Raw genomic sequence first — 18,578 nt, 5'->3', positions numbered from 1 at the left:
CAACACTGAGGGTTTCGATTCGTTGCTGGACACGGAAATTGACAAAAGACAAAAAAAAAAAGAAAGAAAACAGTAAGAACAATTTTGCAAGCTAAGACTAGATGGATGAGTGACCCAGTTTAAAATGGAGCAATTGGGCTGGCTGGTTAGCTTAGTTGGTTAGAGCGCAGTGTCATATCACCAAGGGCAAGGGTTTGGACCCCCATACTGGCCAACCGTCTAAATACATAAATACATAAATAAATAAATAAAATATAGAAATTGATGGCACCAGATTTTTTGGCGGGTGGGGGTGGGGGGAGGGGAGGGGAAAGGTGAGCATAAGTGGTTACTAACTATAAGAATAGTTTGAAAGCAGTTGATGTGGTTATATACTTAGATTGCTTTCCTTCACGAAACTGGTGACTGATTCTCCCAGTTTAGCTAGACATTGAAAATTTACTCTGCAGAAGGAAAAAGCAAGAGCGTAGGAGACTCCAGGAATTTTGGGGGGTTAATAGTGAGACTCCTGGCACTCCCCAGTCTTCTAACCCCTTTAGATTTCTAGAATGCTGACAGCGAGGCCCTTACAGATTAAAAGAAAACTGACTGGGGAATCTAAGCACCCTACAAGGGAAAAAAACAAACAATGGTGAGAACAGAAACTTCCCAACAAATGGCCCGGCCATATCACCCTAGATAGAAACTTACCTGCCCAAGGACTCAGAGCTTCCGGCTAGTTCCTTAGTCATTTACTCTTAATTGTGAGGATTACCAAGAATTACTAGATATCTGAAGAAAATGCCTAACATGAAGGAAAGCAAAACTAATAGAAAAAAGAACAACTTGAAAGAAAGTCTGTTTAGAGAAAAGAACATTTTGAAAAAAATTAGACATTTCCTCAGAGAGATAAGAGAAATGTTGTATCTATGAAATAAGAACAGGATACTATAAACAAGGAACAGTTAGAAAACAGTTATTAAAAATTAAAAAATAAGGACAGAGCAAAAATATCAGAATTGTTGGAATATAAAGTTGAGGGAGTTTTCCAGAAAATAGAGCAAAAAGGTGAAGAGATGGACAACAGGGCAGAAAAGGTAGGAAAACTAAAGGATCAGCCAAGGCTCCCACATCTATCAATAGGAACTAGAGAAAGGGAGGACAGAAGAATGCAAGTGGGAAAATCATCAAGGAAAAAATTCCCTAGAGAAGGAACCTTCTGTTACTAGAACAGAAGGAGGCTTTGATATTGGAGGGTCCCACACGGAATGTGGGGCCAAGTGGATGGAGGTAGACCCAGACCAGTACGCTGAAATTTCAGTCTGCTGGGGAGAGAGGGATGACCCTAACCCTTACAGAGAGAGAGGAACAGGTCCCATACAAAGATCAGGAGTTGGAGTGGCTTGGGGCTTCCTAATAGACCAGAATCTAGAAGACGGCGGAGCAGAGTCTGCATCACTCTCAGTGAGATTGATTCCCAGCTTAGAATCCCACACACAGCCAGACTCATTAAAGATTTGATATAACATATAAAATATAAAGATATTTGCAGACATATTGGGTCTGAAAAACTTACCTTTTCTTCAGTGAGCAGAGACTGGGTCTCCTGAAGGCTCTATCCCAAAGGAGTTAGAGAGAATTCTGTGCACTAATCCAGATTGAAGCAGTTCAGAAGGCTCTGGGAAGGATTTCTTCTGGAAGAAGAAGTAGAAATAGAACTTCTGATGTGAAAGACCTTATTGAGAGTAGATTTAGACAACTGTCAATGAATATTGATATATTCAATATGAATTATTAACTCCAGAGAAAACAAAAAGTTGAATAGGAAAAGAAAAGTAATCAAGGTTTACATGGCTCACTCTGATGGCTTACGTGGTCGTTATAATGTCAGCTCTGAAAATAACTCCAGCCAGTGCTACAGTTTATGAAGAGGGTGGAGAGATGGGCAAAGACAAGTATGAGAGGGTGATTAATACAGGAATATTATATGCAGAAATTTCTAAGAGATATTTGGGTGTAAACATCAAGAGTTGGCTAGAAGTTGAAAGTGTTCCCTGGAAAGGGGAAGGCCTGACCTAGGGGCTAGGATCTGCTGGTTTTCTCAACACAGGTTTTGTAAGAGTTGATTCTTAGATTATATGCAGGTATAATTTTGAAAACAACCCCCCCCCCAGCAAATCTAGAATGCATGGCATGTAATAAAGGGAAACATGGGTTCACAGAACTCCTTTTAGTTGTGCAGGTGGGTGCGTGCACTGGATTGATTTTTTGTTAAAGATATTTCTTACCATGGGCCGTGGTCAAACAATTCAAAAGCCCTCGTTTAGAGGTTTCTCATACCAGTTCACTTTCACAGTTCTGAATTGTTAAAATATTTTGCAGTTGGGCATGTGCTACTTTTTTAATTATAGAAAAGACAGGGGTGAGGAATGTTATATGTTAAGTAGCCCCATTTACCATTATGACAGGGCTCATCACACGGGGCCAGGAACACCAACCAGCAGTGAGTGATACAAGGTGGTAGTGATAAGCATGACAATGGAAACCTTTTCGGAAAACCACTTGTAAGTCCACCACCCCATGCAACCATTTGCATGCTTTTGTATTCTACCTGGGCCTTTAACCACATGGTTACAAATTGTTCCATAATTGCAAACCATGATGTTCATGTTTTACTTAATGCATATTCTTTTTATTTTCCTGTTGGTTTATTTTCTTGAGGCAAATTCTTAGTCATGAGTTTATTAGATTAAGGGTATGACCAGTTTTTTTTTGGTGTTGAGAGTGTAACCGTATTGCTTATCAAAGGGTAGAAACAGTTCTCTCTGGGGCCAGCAATAGTGATGGTTATTTTGTTAAAAGCGTAAGATAGGGCTGGCTGGTTAGCTCCGTTGGTTAGAGCGGAGCCTTGTAACATCAAGGTTGAGGGTTCAGATCCCCATACTGGCCAGCCACCAAAAACCAAAACCGGTGTAAAATAGTATCTCTGGGTTGCCTTTTACTTTCATTTCTAGTGACATTGAATAATTTTCCATCTGTTAATTACACTATCCTTTCGTTTGTGTGTAATATCCATATCCTTTGTTCATTTGTCTAAAATGGGAATTTTGTTTTATTAAGTATGAATCTTTGTATGCTGTAGATATTTATACTTTGTCATAATTACTGCAGCAGCAGAAAACTTGTCCTATGTGTTTTCTTTCTTATTTTAATGCTACTTTTAATCATATGAGAATTTTTAGACTTTTTTTTCTGTTCTTTATTAGTAGTCTTGGACTTTAGATTGTTTTGTCTTATTGCCACAAAAATGAAGATTAACATGGGTCTGAAATACCCTGATCTGGGGGTCAGGGTGCATATGCCCTTTAAATATTTACATTGATTGCTTATTATTTAATTCCTCTCAGATTACTAACCAGCTGTCTCAACGCAATTAAATTATTCTACCTTTGCCCCTGTTTTGAGGAGTTGATGTTTTGATAAACATATGCTTTCTATTTGCCATGTAAATGCTTTATTTTGTATTTAAGTTCCTGGAGTTGAGACAGTTTGAGGTCTTGGTAATTTTTTTTTCTTTTTTTTTTTTTTTGACATCTGGCTGGTACAGGAATCTGAATCAGTGAGATAATTGTTTTCTGTGCACACATAGTAGCTTTTGGAGATTATTCTCTGCTGGAGTGGCAATTAGTATGGTATTTGTGAAAAGTTTACCTGTCTACTTTTAGGAAGCGAACTTGATTCTTAGTCGTGTGTGTGTGTGTGTGTGTGTGTGTGTGTGTATTTTAAGGTAAATGGCATTGGTATTAATTGAATGTATCAGTTGGTAGAGGGCTAAGTTCTGCCTTCCTCTGGTATGACTTGGTTTAGCAAATAAGGCGAGATGTAAGGGACCACGGTCATTATGGAGTTCTTTTGGGTCAGAACTGGGTTCTAGTTTTAGGACTACAGCCTTAATTGCCTTTTTGGATTTTTTTTGTAAATGCGGGACACACCTCAGTTGTTTGGCTCAGGAGTGCTCAATCCTTTTTCGTTCACTTGAGATTGTGAAGCCTCTGAGCCACACCTCTGGAGCTCAGCCCAGGCTTATTCCTCCACAGACCAAAGGCCGTCGTCCCTGTGTTGGAGGATGTGGCGCAGGCTGGGGTCCAAACAGGTCTTCCTTTTACCTCCTTCAGTTTCAACTCTGGGATGCGACTATGTGGAGACAGACCAGGAACTGTCAGCCACACTGAGGTTCAGGACATGCCTCTCTACCCACCGGCGGGCAGAACTGAGAGGGCACCAGCGTGAGAGTCTGCCTTTCCTCCCTGTCCTTAGGAGGAGTGTGTGGCAGAGGGCAGGAAGGGGGAGAAGTAAGATTAATCCGGTCCGCTCACTGGTTGAGCGCGGTGCGGGCGCGACACCGAGGGTTGCGATCCCGTTACTACTACACAGGAAGGCGGCAGAAGCTGGTTTCTTACTGGCATTTGTGGCAGGGTTGCTTCCTAGTGGCCAGGGTGGCCTCGTTTGTTCTTGCCTTGGGCCCTGTTACTTTTGGCCCCTCTCCTTACCCTGGAAAGTGGGAGGTGAATGGGAGATGGAGTGGGAGCATTCCTCTGTGAGCCTGTTAGCTTGAGGCACACCCCTCCATCTCACCTTTCAGCTGCTGCTTTGGGGGCAGGGGGCAGTGGAGGAGTTAGGGGTCCACCTGGATTGCTACTGGGGTTCAAAAAGGAAAGCAGTAGAGGTAGGCCAGGCCCTAAGAATTTCCCTTTGGCACCCTCCTTTTTGTAGGATTCTGTCAGAGGCTTTGGGGGATAGACACAGATGAAAAACAATGGCCCCACCTTTCCTTTTGTTCAATTATCAGGGTGTTCCTACCTAGTAGATTGTGTAGTCTAAGCTTTATGACAGCTCAGGAGGCCAAAGATTTGGTCATAGGAAGGGGGAAGGGGGAGAGGAAAAGCAGGGGAGGGAAATGAGGGTGGGGCGGGATGGGCGTTGACTGCTGTGGGCTCACAGGATCTCTCCACCCAGGCCAGGGTGCTCAGCCTTCCTCACCTCTGTGAGCACTGAACTTGGGAGGTTGTTTCAGAAAATATTCAGTGAATGAATATGGAGCCTTAAATGTGGCTTTTCTTTACTGGTCATAGTTGGATCATGTCCAAAGCTTCCTGCCCTTTCATCTCTTCTTCCCAATTGTGGTTAAGCCCCCATTTCTCTCATGGATGGAAAGAACGTGGACCGTGGAGTCCCTGTCCTTGGTACAGATCCTGGGCTTCGTTATTGCTGTCTTGTCCTTGGAAAAGTCATATGACCTTTCTGAACGCCTATTTCCTCAACCATGAAGTGGAAAAGTCAATACCCAATCAAGAGGTGATGAGATAACTGGGAAGGTTCTGAGCAGAATTCATGGTTCTTAGAAGGTACTTTAAAAATCATCATTCTCCCTTCTTTAAAAAATTCCCGTCTTATTCTTTTATTTGATTTGAGAAAGCTGACTTGGTCTGATTTTTTTTTTTTTTTTTTTTTTTTTTTTTTTGTCTTTTTCCGTGTCCGGCAATGGATCGCAACCCTCAGTGTTGCCCCCGTACCGGACTGGGGACCGGCAACGGGATCGCAACCCTCGGTGCTGCTCCCGCGCCTCGCTCAGCCACGGTCCGTATGTGGGATCCGAACCCTCGGGCGGGAGCGCCGCCACGCTTCCCAAGCGGCGCACTTATCCAGTGTGCCACCGGGCCGGCCCTTGGTCTGATTTTTGACTAACCTATAGCTGGCATTGGTAGCTTGGATTAGTCAAAGGATGTGAGGGAAACAATTAGGGGATTTCTGGAATCAGTATACAAGCCTCACCTTTGTTCTTTCCTTAGGGAGCAGGTTTTGGATAGATGTTTTATCACAGAAGTTGCCATCTTATCAGTCCCATGTGTTTCCACAGATCCTGCTTCTCAGAAGATGCACTATTATAGATACTCTAATGCCGAGGTCAGCTGCTGGTACAAGTACCTCCTCTTCAGCTACAACATCGTGTTCTGGGTAAGTGGGTGAGAATGAACACATTACCTTGTTTCCTCCTTCATTCAGTAAGTCGTGTTCTTCACATATTTTTGGTTCGCCAGGCCCTGTGTGAGGCCCTGGTGGTGGGCAGGGTTGATGAGCCCTGCCCTTGCAGAACTAGCAACAAGTGCTATGATGGGGAAGGTCGAGGTGATTGAGAGCTGAATTAAGGGCCCCTAACCCAGCCTTGGGGGTTCATGAAGGCTTGGGGTTCTGGCCCAGATGCCTGTCTGTCTCTCCCCGTTCCTGCCCCAGGAATGCCCCACCGAGATGTTGGCAGCAAGATACCTTGTGTGCATTTGATGTGGGCCAGGCCCTGTTCTGGGTTCTGGGAGGTGATAGCGGACAAGGGCAATAAAGTCCTGCCCATGTGGTATGTGAGTGTAACCAAGAGCTGTGTTAGCCTACTGAGCAACAGAGAGCAAGCAGGGAGAAGCTCCTTTGCTAGGATGGTCAGGAAAGAGCAATCTTAGGCGGTGATTTGTGGGCTCAGACCTGAGTACTAATGAAGAGGCAGCCAGGTGAGGGTCTGAGGAAGAAAGCTCCAGGCAGAGAGAACAGCAGTTGCAAAGGCCTTGAGGCAGGAATGAGCTTGGCATGTGCAAAGGACGAAAGGCCACCTGGCTGGACCTGAGTGAGGAAAGGGGAAGGGAAATACAGGTGAGGACAGAGGTAGGCAGGATCCAGATCATAAAGGGCCGTGCAGCTCTCAATAAATAGTTGGAATTATTTTCTCCTTTAAATAACTCCTGGAAGGTTATAAGTTGGATGGTGTGATCTGATTTTGGCGTGACTCTGCAGGATGAGGGGATGGGCGGTGGTACATGCTCTAAGATGGGATTTGGGGGCAGAAGGGTGAGTTTGAGTTGTCTATTAGCCAGCCTCATGGAGACGTCTGTTTTCTTTGTCAGTGACCATCCTGGAGATGAAAGTCTTGGCCACCGTCAGAGTGAAGGGTGGGTGGGATGACAGCATTGAAACTGAGTGTGTTGACTGAGAAGAGGAGAGGAGTACATGCTCTAAGATGGGATTTGGGGGCAGAAGGGTGAGTTTGAGTTGTCTATTAGCCAGCCTCATGGAGACGTCTGTTTCCTTTGTCAGTGACCATCCTGGAGATGAAAGTCTTGGCCACCGTCGGAGTGAAGGGTGGGTGGGATGACAGCATTGAAACTGAGTGTGTTGACTGAGAAGAGGAGAGGTCTGTGTATTGAGTCCTGGGATGCTAGAGATTGGGTTGAGTAGGAAAGCCCACTCCAGAGTTGGCCAAGAGTGAGTGGCCCGGAGCAAAAGGAAGACCAGGAGATTTTGCGTTGTAGAAGCCATTCGAGTAGAAAGGAGCAGTCAGGTATGTCACAGCAAGGTGAAGGAAGATGAGGACAGAAAATGGGCAATGGCTGGAAGAGGTGGAGGTCATTGGTGCCCTCTGCTAGAGCCTCTGTGTGCTCTGGGTGTTGGTCGGGAGGCTGGAAACCCAGCTGGAGTTGGCCGAAGAGCCCATAGAAGGTGAGATGGTGACTTTTGACAGTTCTTTCAGGGACTCTTGCCTTAAACAGGAAAAGAAAAATTGGGCATTGGAAATGGTCAGAGGGTTAAGGGAGATATCATAGCATGTGTGTATTGCCACTGGTGTTGGTCCAGGAAGAGGCAGACATTGATTCTGTGCAGGAGGGTGAGGGGACATGCTTGGGCACAGAGACTTTGTAAAACCATTAAGCAAGCACCGTTTATTAGTATCTGTGTGGGCTCAGATGGAGAAGGAGGGATAGACTTGAGTGGCCATGACGCCACCACGTTTTGCTTCTACAGCAGATTTGGCACTTCCTATTTGGACTTGAACTCTTGAGAACAAGGCAGACTTACTAAGACTTCTGAGACTTTCAGCGTTGATTTTATAGCATCATCCTTTGGTGATTTATCTCAATATGCTTGGGGGTTTTCTGTCCTGAAGAAATAGGGTGGGATTCAGTGCCTTGGCTTTTCATCCCAGCTCTTTTCCTGTGCTCAGACCACCTTTCACCACCAACCTCATCATTGTCCTTGAAATAGGGTATTGCTGGACATTGGGTTCCTTCTAACGGGGGGACTGTGCCACAACCTTGCCATGTGTAGCTTCCCAGACCTGCATCGCTCCCTGACTAGGAAAACCCTCTGGTCCCACCTGGCATTTTCCCCTGCCCAGTCAGGCGTATGGTGGACGGTTGGCTGGGCAGGTACACTTGGGACACTGTACACCCACCTGTCCCCTCTGGCTGTGCTTGCTTGGCTTTGTGCCTCGATCTCTGACTCTCATCCTGATTTTCGCAGCTAGGGCAAAACTCTCACTGCTGTTGTGGCTGAGTAATCTCCGTTTCTCCAGAGGCATTCCAGAACAGACTCTTTGCTCCTGGGGAGCTCTACTAACTTAACACAATAACACATTCGCAGCACCAAATTCAAGTAGCGTTGTTCATGAATCCAGAATGGTGGCAAGTCTGCTGGATGGTCATAGGTGCTGTAGTGTTATCGAGGTTTTGCAGAATTTGCAATGTGTGTGGTTGAGAGTTAATTATTTTTTGGTTAGTGTGCACTGGGGCAGAACAGGAAGGAACAAGCAGGAAGAGTCAGGAAAATAAGGCATGAGAGAGCTTGGTTGGAAAATGAGAGTGGGAGGCCAAGCACTTTGTTCAGGGCGAGGCGGCCCGGATTCTCCCTGCTGAGTTCCTGGCAGTGATTTGCTGTCTTCGTCTGCACAGGAGCTGGCAGTGTGGAGTGAGGCTTGAGAATTGGGTGCACAGCCCTCCAGGATACCCCATGGTGCAGTGGGAGGATGCTGGGCAAGCTCTGGGCACCTAGGTGTCAGTCCGGACTTTCACATGAAGAGTGACCTTGATAAGCTTCGATGTTTTCATTGCGAAATATTGATCTCAGCTGCCTGTTATCTGCCTCATAAGGCTGCTGAAAATGTATAAAGTGGTATGTATAACAAGCCCTTATTTCTTCAGAGAAGTTTTCTTTTTTTTTAAATGGAGAAAATACAAAAATAGAATAATATAATGAACCCTGTATTCTCATCATCTATCTTTAAAAATTATCAACTCATAGCCAATCTTGTTTCATTTGAATTTCTTTCCACCCCATCCTTTGGATTATTTTGAAACAAAGCCTAGATAGATAATTTTGCACAAAGAGTTTTTCTATTTGTTTTGTTTCGATGAATTAACAATGAACAATGACTGGTGCAGAAGGATTGCAGGTGTTGATGGTGGACACTGGGCTCAGCAGGCAAGTTTGAATATGTAGGAGGCAACCTGTTGTTTCTGTGGCCAATTCTAGGTGCTAGGACAAATGCAGGTTTTATTTATGGGAGTAGTTTGCTCCCATTTAGAATTACTTTTACAATAACATTCTTTATAGATAAAGATAAATGCCTATATTTAAATACCTGTATCAATACCTGTATTGATACAGGTATTTATAGATAAATACCTGTAGTACTCCAACTGTTTTTTAAAGCTTTCTTTCTGACTTTGGGGCTGGCATTTCCTAGTTACCTTTAGTACTCCCTTGGGGTGAGAAACATGGAGGCTGCTGATATTTGCGTCTCTAGTCTACAGAGTGACAATTGAGCTGGGCTTCATGCAGTTCTTGTCACAGAGATGTTAGGAAAACATGCTTCCAGCCAGCATAGCATTTCTAGAGAACTAGTACTTTTTCCTTTTTTTTTTTTTTTTTTAATTATTCTTTGCCTGTGCTAGACCTGGTTCTAGTGCAAAATCTCACTTTGATTTAGAGAAATGCAAATCAAAACCACAACGAGAAAAATCACACCCATTAGGATGGCTATTATAAAAAGAACAAAAAAGGTTGGTGAGGATGTGGAGAAATTGGAACCCTTGTGCACTGTTAGTGGGAATGTAAAATGGTGCAACCACTATGGCAAACAGTGTGGTAGCTCCTCAAAAAATTGAAAATAGAACTACCATATGATCCAATGATTCCACTTCTGAGTATATAACCCAAAGAATTGAAAGGAGGATCTCAAAGAGATTTTGCACACCCCCATACATTAGTAGCAGCGTTATTCATAATAGCCAAAGGTGGAAACAACCAAAGTGTTCTCAACAATTAAATGGATAAACCAAGTGTGGTATATCCATACAACAGAGTATTATTCACTCTTAAAAAGGAAGGAAATTCTGACACATGCTACAACGTGGGTGGACCTTGAGGACACTGTGCTGAGTGAAATAAGCCAGTCACAAAAAGACAAATACTGTTTGATTCCATGTGTGTGAGATATCTAGAGTAGTCTGACTCACAGAGACAGAAAGTAGAATGGTGGTTGTCAGGCTGGGGGAGGGGGAAATGGGAAGTTGTTTATTGGTACAGTTTGGGTTTTGCAGGTTGAAAAGAATCCTGTGGATGGATAGAGGTGATGACTGCACAGCACTGTTAATGTACTTAATGCCAATGAATTGTACACTTAAAACTGTTTGAAGTCAGTTTTATAATATGTGTATCTTATTTTATGTGTATTTTACCACAATTAAAATTTTTAAAAATTTCACTGACTTGCAGAGGGAGGGAGGCTGGGAGGACGTGTGCTGCAGGAGCACAGTGCTGCCTTTGCCAATGTTCGTTCGCACACACTTGGCTCCACAGAGAACTTGAGCTTTCCTGGTTTTGCTGAATGAATTCTCTAGAGGGGTGATTCAGAGGATGTCTGCAACTCCAGGATAGCTTTCCACCACAAGCATTGACTTTAATCTGCACAAGTTCAGATAAAGCCCTTGCCTGGATCTATTTCTGAGGTGGATTAAAAGTGAAGAACTGAGACCCCTTCTAAATACATTTACTAGGCCTGTGTTACACATAAAGGAGAGCCTCCTGCTTGTCTTTAGTTAAAAAAAAAAAAATTTTTTTTTTTTGAGTAAAGTTCTGCCATATTCTTTCTCTGTGACTTGGGACTGAGTTGCAGTTTCTCTGCTTGTAAAATTTGTGAATTAGCTCTGAGCCTAATGCAAAGCCTGTTTGTGGGTGAGACAAGAGTCATGGGCATTTGTGCCTTGTGACCAGCATGGCTTCCCCTTCCTTCAGAGTAAGAGATGACTGCTGTGAGTAGGGTGAACGTGTAGTATGAGGTCCACATCAGGAAACTTCTGAGAGTGAGAAAGAGCTTATTCAGAATTTTGTCAGAATGCCAGGTATGACCCAGGCCAAGCAGGACATGCAGTCACCCTACCCAGGAGAGGGAAGGCAGGTCGGAAGTGAAAGGATCTTTGTGGGTGGAGTCTTATTCTGTTCATCTGACCTTTATTATGCTCCTCTCTACAGAGGCCTCACCACCTCCCAAGATAGTCTCTTGTTTCTGGATACCTCTGACTCATGGAGAATTGCCCTTATTTGAGCTGAACTCTTTCTATTTGATGTCATTTTCCAAGGCCTGATCCCTAGGTCTGATGCAGATGGTTTCTCTGCTTCACTCTCTTGGTAATAAGTGCAGTCTGAAAGGGAAAGTCTAGTGTTTTCGTAATGTGTGTAGTATATTTTTGTTTTTAGTGCTGAGAAGATGTGGTCCCTTTTTCTGTATTATTTAATAAATTTTTGCAATTGCATGGGAATTCAAGAATGCCAAACAAGGCATCCAAGCTTTACTGCATTCTCTCTTCCATGCCCCAGCTCCTTGTCTTCAGGCATACGTAGTTTCATATCCTTGTGAGCAGTATCCTTGCAGTCTTGAGGTCTGTATTTTCACATTGGCATCATCTAGTATAGAACATTTCAGGTTGCTGCATAGCCTTCTGGATTATATTTTTAGAATTCCCCATATCGAACATTTAGTTTGTTTCCAATTTTTCTACTATCCTAGATTAGTTTTATGTAGCACAGATTCTTCCCTCTGGGGAAGAGAGGGAAAATGTTTGCTGGGATAGATTCCCAGTAGTGAGATTAAATGGGTCAGAAGGTGTGTATATTGTTTTTTCCGGCCTGACATACTTATATAGTTAAAATTACTTCTCCAGAGGAGCTGCCCCAATTCATGGGAAATAGCCTGTCTCTTTTGGAACAAGTGTGTGTGTGTATGTATTTGCACATCTAGGCTTGCCAAGGTAGAGGGCAAGGGTTACTTGATCAGAGTCCCCACCAGAACTTAAGGAGTTGCCTGTGGTGCTGATCCTTGCAGGGTCTCAGCCCCTGATTCCCCCAACTCAGGCATTTGTGAAGCTGGGACTACTAGTTGGGATTACCAGGGTAGGGGTGTGTATTAGTCCATTTATGTTGCTTATAACAAAATACCTGAAACTGGGTGATTTGTAAAGAAAACAAAATTTATTCCTTAGTTTCTGAGACTGGGAAGTCCAAAGTTCATCTGATGACTGGTGACAGTGACCAAGGGGTCTCACATTGCAAGATGGTGGAAGCAGAGAGAGCGAAAGACAGACTCTCCTCTTCTGTTAAAGCCCTCAGAACCATGCCCCTGACAACCGTTTTTAATCATTCACACTACCTCACGGTCCTACAATCCAATCACCTCTTCAAGGCTCCACCTTTCAATTACTGTAATAGGATTTCGCACCCTCTTAACAGTCACAGTGGGGGCTAAGTTTCTAATACATAAAACTTGAGGGACACAATTCAATCCACTATAGGGTGTTCAAGGCGCACTGAGATTATTGCCTAGCACATGTCATTGTTAAATGTTAGCAGGGTACTTTCAAGTCTGAGTAACTTGGAGTGCACATGTTAAGTGCATCCTTTGCTGGTAAGTAGCCTGGCACAGTTTACTGGAGTGATCTGTCTTCTCTGTGGGAGTGCCTTGCTTGCAACTTGTTTATACTTTTTTTTTCAGAAATCCTTTTCAAAAAATCACCCCTATTGAGATATAATTTAGATGGAATAACATTTACCCATTTTAAGTGTGCAGTTTGATGACAGCTGTATATGCCACATAATCCCATCACCACAGTGAGGATATAAAACATTTCCATCACTTGAGATACTTCCCCTGTGCTTCTCTGCAGCCACTTCCTCCCCACCCATTCGCCAGGCCACCACTGATCTGTCTTCCATTGCTATTGTTTTTATTTTCAATTCCATTGATTTCTTTTTGTTTTCGGTCTTTTTAAATTATTTTTTTTAATTGTGGTAAAATACTCATACACGTAACAAAGTTCATGATTGTAACCACTTTTAAGTGTACTGTCCACTGGCATTACTGTACAACCATCACCACCATCTTCAGTCTATTTCATTGACTGCTGCTCTTATTCTGATTATTTCTTCCCTTCTACTTACTTTGGGATTATTTTTTTCTCCTAGCTTCTTAAAGTGGAAGATTAAATCATTGATTGTTAGATCTTTCTTCTTGCCTGGTATCAGTATTTGAAGTTATACATTTTCAGCATCCCACACATTTTGATATGTCTTCACTTCATTTGGTTATGGTATTCTATATATGCATATTCTGTATGTGATTTGTAGTTGTGTGTCCCCATCCCCTGCTGTTTACTGGATTTCAGCAATTTCATTATATATGTTAGTGTGGTTTTCTTTGTGATTATCCTGTTTGGGATTCACTGGGCCTTTGAGTTTTATAGTTTTCATCAAATTTGGGAATATTTCGACCATTATTTATTTTTTATTTTTTTATTTTTTAAATGATGACTGGTAAGGGGATCTTAACCCTTGACTTGGTGTTGTCAGCACCACGCTCTCTCGAGGGAGCTATGGGCCAGCCCTTGACCATTATTTTTTTAAATATACACCACCCCCCTTTTCTTCCCTGGGACTTGTGTTGTCTTACAGGTTGCTGAGGCTCTGTTCTCGAGGGAGCCATGGGCCAGCCCTTGACCATTATTTTTTTAAATATACACCACCCCCCTTTTCTTCCCTGGGACTTGTGTTGTCTTACAGGTTGCTGAGGCTCTGTTCAGTTTTGTTTTTGTTGTTGTCTCCCCCCCCTTCATTAGTTTGTTGCTTTGTCTTCAGGTTCACTGATCTTTTCTTCTGTACTATCTAATTGACTGTTAAGCCCGTCTAGTAAATTCTTCATTTTTTTCTTGCGCTGGCCGGTATAGGGATCCAAACCTTTAACCTCGAATTCTTCAGTTTTAAGTTGTATTTTCTATTTCTAGTAGTTCCATTTGGGTCTTTTTTTATACCTTCTATTTCTTTCCTCATCATGTTTATATTTTTCTTTAAATCTCTGAACATATTTACAGTATCTGTTTTTTTTTTTTTTTGTCTTTTGTCTTTTTTCCGTGTCCGGCAACGGATCGCAACCCTCAGTGAACCCTCGGTGTTGCTCCCGCGCCCCGCTCAGCCAGTGAGCAGGAACCGGTCCGTATGTGGGATCCGAACACATGACGGGAGTGCCACCGCGCTTCCCAAGCGGCGCACTATCCAGTGCGCCACCGGGCCGGCCCTACAGTATCTGTTTTAAAGTCTTTGTTAATTCCTTCTTTGTCATCCCTGTGTTTTTATTTATTGAAATTTTTTCCTTTTTTTTTTTTTTTGCTGTAGGTCACATTTATAATTTTTCTTCATGTCTATCTAGTAAGTTTTGATTGATGCTAGATACAGTAGTCCCCCCAATCCATGGGGGATACATCCCAAGACCCCTAGCGGATGCCTGAAACCATGGATAGTACTGAACTATAATACAGTGTTTTTCCCTACACGTACGTACCTTTGATAAAATTTAATTTATAAATCAGACATAATAAGAGATTATCAATAATAACTAATAATAAAATAGAACAATTATAACAATATACTGTGATAAAAGTTATGTGAACGTGGTCTCTCTCTCTCTCAAAATATCTTATTGTCCTGTACTATACTCGCCTGTTCGGACCATGGTTGATCATTGGTAACTAAAACCATGGGAAGTGAAACCGTGGATCAGAGGGGACTATTGTCTAGTTTTCCACCTAAATATTCTTCCCTAACAGTATGAAATCTTTCGTGTCTGCTAGCTATTGTAAAATAGCATGTGTGAGATTCATTCATACTGTTGAATGTAGTTGTAGATCATTCATTCTTATTGTTGTGTAATAAACCGTTGTGGGATTATATCATTTGGGTTATATACAGTTTTAGGCATTAAGACCTGTTAAAAGTATCATAGAAACATACCAGTGTTGGATACGTGAATATAGGTAGTGGTATCCCGGTGTTCATGTGGCTGAGCTGAAGGAAATCCTGCCTTTGATCTTTAGGTCCAGATGGTTTTTGTGTGAAAGTCTAGAGCTCGGTTTGATAGACTATGGCTTGTAGGCCAAACCTGTCCTTCTGCCTGTATTTGCACATGCAATTTTATTGGAACACAGACACACCCATTCATTTATGTGTTATCTATGGCTGCTTTCCCACCATAACAGCAGAGTTAAGTAGTTGCAGCAGAGATCATCCAGCATGCAAAGCTGAAAATATGTACTATCTGACCCTTTATCTTGGTTTTCTACCCACTGTTGGTCATTGAACTGTGCCAGAGACTGCAGAGACTGTGGCCGGGGTGAGGCTGGGTTGGAGGGATCCCTCTCTCTCTTGGATGACTCTGCTTCTCTGCCTTCCTTCTTTTGAAGACCTTGGCACAGTCAGATTCCTGGGTGGGGCTTGGTGGGGACCTGCTCTCTGTTAGGCCACACAGAGACTCTGTGGAAGCTGCCCCTGGACCCCGCGTGCAGCCTTTGCCCCTCATCTGTGGGGCTCCTCGCATGGGTTCACTGGCTGTGCTGGGAAGGGCACATGTTCTGCTTTTTCTCAGAACCACCCTTCCGGCAGGAAAAGCTGGTGTGTGATAGCTGTGTGACCCCACACAGGCACCTCCTGCCCTGAGCTGTTTCGCTTCGCGATGAGGAAGCTGACTGCACACCCCTTCTGGCTCCCAGACCTTTCAAACTCCTGCTGAGAAGTGGCTTGGTTCAGACTCTTAACGTGGAATTGTTTTTAAAGGGTTATTCTCTGCTCTGTTTAGGGCTCAGAGTGGCCCCAGGCTTAAGGGGCAAGTCCTCTTAACCCCGATGGATACTCTGTGACTCTTACTCCACTGGGCTCTCAGGGTCAGGTTGGATCTAGGGTCTGTGCCCTCTGGTGTCCTTTCTGGCATCAAGTTCAATTGAATCATTGGCATTTCAAGTGGCCGTGGGTACCTCTGATGTTCTCTGAGCTCACCAGGGCTGGATTTGGGATCTCCAGTCCTGGAGAGTGCCAGGACCATGGGGTTTGTACTTGGCATGATTTATGATGGCAAAGCTTAGTCAGTGGGAGGTGCGTAGTAGGCCCTTGGAGATCATCAGTCTCCAGGTGCTCTTTTTGCAGATGGGCACACTGAGGCTCAAGAGAAGGATGGTTGTCTCAAGGCTACAGGGTGAGTTCAGAACAGAGCTGAGACTTGGTTCTAGCTTCTTCTGCTTCCTGCTCTGTTTACTTTTTGTCATCCTTTCCTTCCTCGCTTGAAAAACCTCCATAAGTCCCCATATCTCTAAACTGTGCTTCATTGTTATCTCCAGAAGCCCAGTAAAACAGGAGCCTCTGGAAAGGAGGGCGTCGTCTTAGGACAGGGACTGGTGCTGGGAGTTATTGGGGGGTTGGGCACAGAGTATCTTCAGCACAGCAAATGCTTGTGGTGTCACCTTGAAGCCCCCTCCACTCTCCAGATCAGCTCTTGGCCCAGGGTAAGCACATCACATAGGACTCTTCCTTTAATCCTTACAACCTTCCTATGACCTACGAACGGTTGTGTCTGTTTTGCAGAGTAAACATAGGCTCAGAGATGATCCCAGACTTGCACAAAGTCCTGTTGCTAGGAAGTTGAAGAATGGAGATTGGACACAGGACTGCTTACCTGTGCCATGTGTTCAGCACTGCTCTGGACTGCTAGCATTACAGTGGCTTACTTCTGGGTTTCCCTCTGGTCACTTCTGAGGCGTCCATAGGAGGCCCAGGGGAAGGAGCACTGTGAATGTCAGCCTGACTCAGTGAGGGGATTGAGCAAGAAGCAGAGGCCAGCAGGGCAGAGCCCAAAGCATTGCCTCGCTGCTGGTGGTATGCCTTGAGCTTGCTGGGGAAAGGCCCCGGGGCCTGCAAGAGTTGCCTAAGTGTTTTTACACACTTAAACAAAATCTTGCAAGGGGCCAAAGCCATGAAATCATGTCTTTCATCTGCTTGGAATTAGAGCTCTCTCCTCCAGTCCGGCAGGGCCTGGCCAGGTGTCTACACTTTTGCTGTGACTTGATCGTGTTTGGGTAAAGTACCACAGGCTTGCTCATGAGGTCTATGGATTCCTTGTGGCTTCTGAGACCAGCCCAGAAAGCCCCAAGAGGACTTCTCTTGCTTTCTTTCTTAGGGGCATTTGCCTAAGGTAGAAGGGTCAATAGAATCTTTACAATGACCCCCAAAGGCTCTGCTCTCTTGTCTGCCCACCCTGGTTGGGATACAGTAGGCCTCACCACCTGACAATGTGGGTCGTTGCCTTTAAAGTTGCCCAGCACAGAAGCCTCTCTGTGGAACCCTGGTACCACTGGGCCCCAGTGTGGACGCCCAGGCTGCTGCTTGCTCTCCCTGGCCCAGGTGTCTGCCCTGTGGGTGGTGAGATAACATCTTGTCAGGGTCAGAGACACTCAGGTTTGGTTCTTAAATTTGTCACCAGCTAGCTGTGTGACCTTGGGCAAATGACCATATTGCTTTACATCTAAGGTTTCCCATCTGAAAAACTAGAGTAATAGGACCAGTGTAGTAGGATGCAGAAGGGTCCCTTTAGGTGTGCTGAGTGTCCAAGGCAGCACACAGGAAAGGGTGGGACTACTTGCCGTGGTGGCCGCAGCAGTCTGCATGCCTAATGGTCCAGGCAGACAGAAGGCTGGCCTCTCTTTGGGCTTGGCTGGAGTTGGCCTTGGGAGACAGAGGGTACATGTGGAGAAGGGAGAGGGGTCCATGTGTCTGTGGGCCGTAAGCAGAGCGGCGCCAGTGGCCTTGTGTCTGGGAGGGGGGAGATTGAGCATAAATAAATAAATACACGCAGTCCTGCCTCCCCCCGGGCACTGTGCTTCTGAGGCGGTTGAACACTGGCTTCTCTTGTGAGGAGTCGAGGATCTTTGTTGAGAACTTGTGCTCTGAATCTTTTGGCAGAATAAATTCTTTTGTGAAACCAGTCACCTCTCACCACTGTATCTGTTTAGTCACTATATTAGTCTGTTTCTCTTGCTTATAACAGAAATACCTGAAACTGGATAATTTGAAAAGAAACTATTCATTGCTTACAGTTTTAGAGGCTGAAGTCCAGAGTCCAGGGACTACATCTGATTTTATAGGGTTTTTTTTTTTTTCTTAGTATTGTTTTATTTTTTGGTGGGGGAGGTAGGAAGGATCTGAACCCCTGACCTTGGGGTTATAAAGCTGTGCTCTAACCAGTGGAGCTACCCGGCCAGCCCAGGGAACATATCTAGTGAGGGCCTTGTTCTTGTTGGTGACTCTGTTCAGCAACTAAGGATATCACATGGGGATGGTGGAGCAGGAGAGAAAGAGCTTCTCACAGGCTCTCCTTTTAAAGCCATCAGAACCACGCCCACGGCCACTCTCCA

General features: G+C 44.3%; 1 protein-coding gene across 3 annotated transcripts in view; it reads left to right on the top strand.

Moving 5' to 3' along the window:
• Positions 1-5,913: 5,913 nt before the first annotated feature.
• The window catches only part of TSPAN14 (tetraspanin 14), a 32,877-nt gene continuing 20,212 nt past the window's right edge, over positions 5,914-18,578 (top strand). For 2 of the 3 annotated variants that reach the window (XM_008592981.1, XM_008592979.1), the window contains exon 1: positions 5,914-5,994. In XM_008592981.1, the coding sequence (XP_008591203.1) occupies positions 5,914-5,994 (81 nt within the window). Of the gene's footprint in view, positions 5,995-8,763; positions 8,968-18,578 lie in introns of those variants that run through there. The other variant, XM_008592980.1, reaches the window with a different exon arrangement.

The sequence above is a fragment of the Galeopterus variegatus genome, unplaced genomic scaffold (genome assembly GCF_000696425.1).
Source record: "Galeopterus variegatus unplaced genomic scaffold, G_variegatus-3.0.2 Scaffold8560, whole genome shotgun sequence".
NCBI classification, from domain to species: domain Eukaryota; kingdom Metazoa; phylum Chordata; class Mammalia; order Dermoptera; family Cynocephalidae; genus Galeopterus; species Galeopterus variegatus.
Note: the sequence above shows the minus strand (reverse complement) of the source record. Positions and strands in the feature narration are given on the sequence as shown.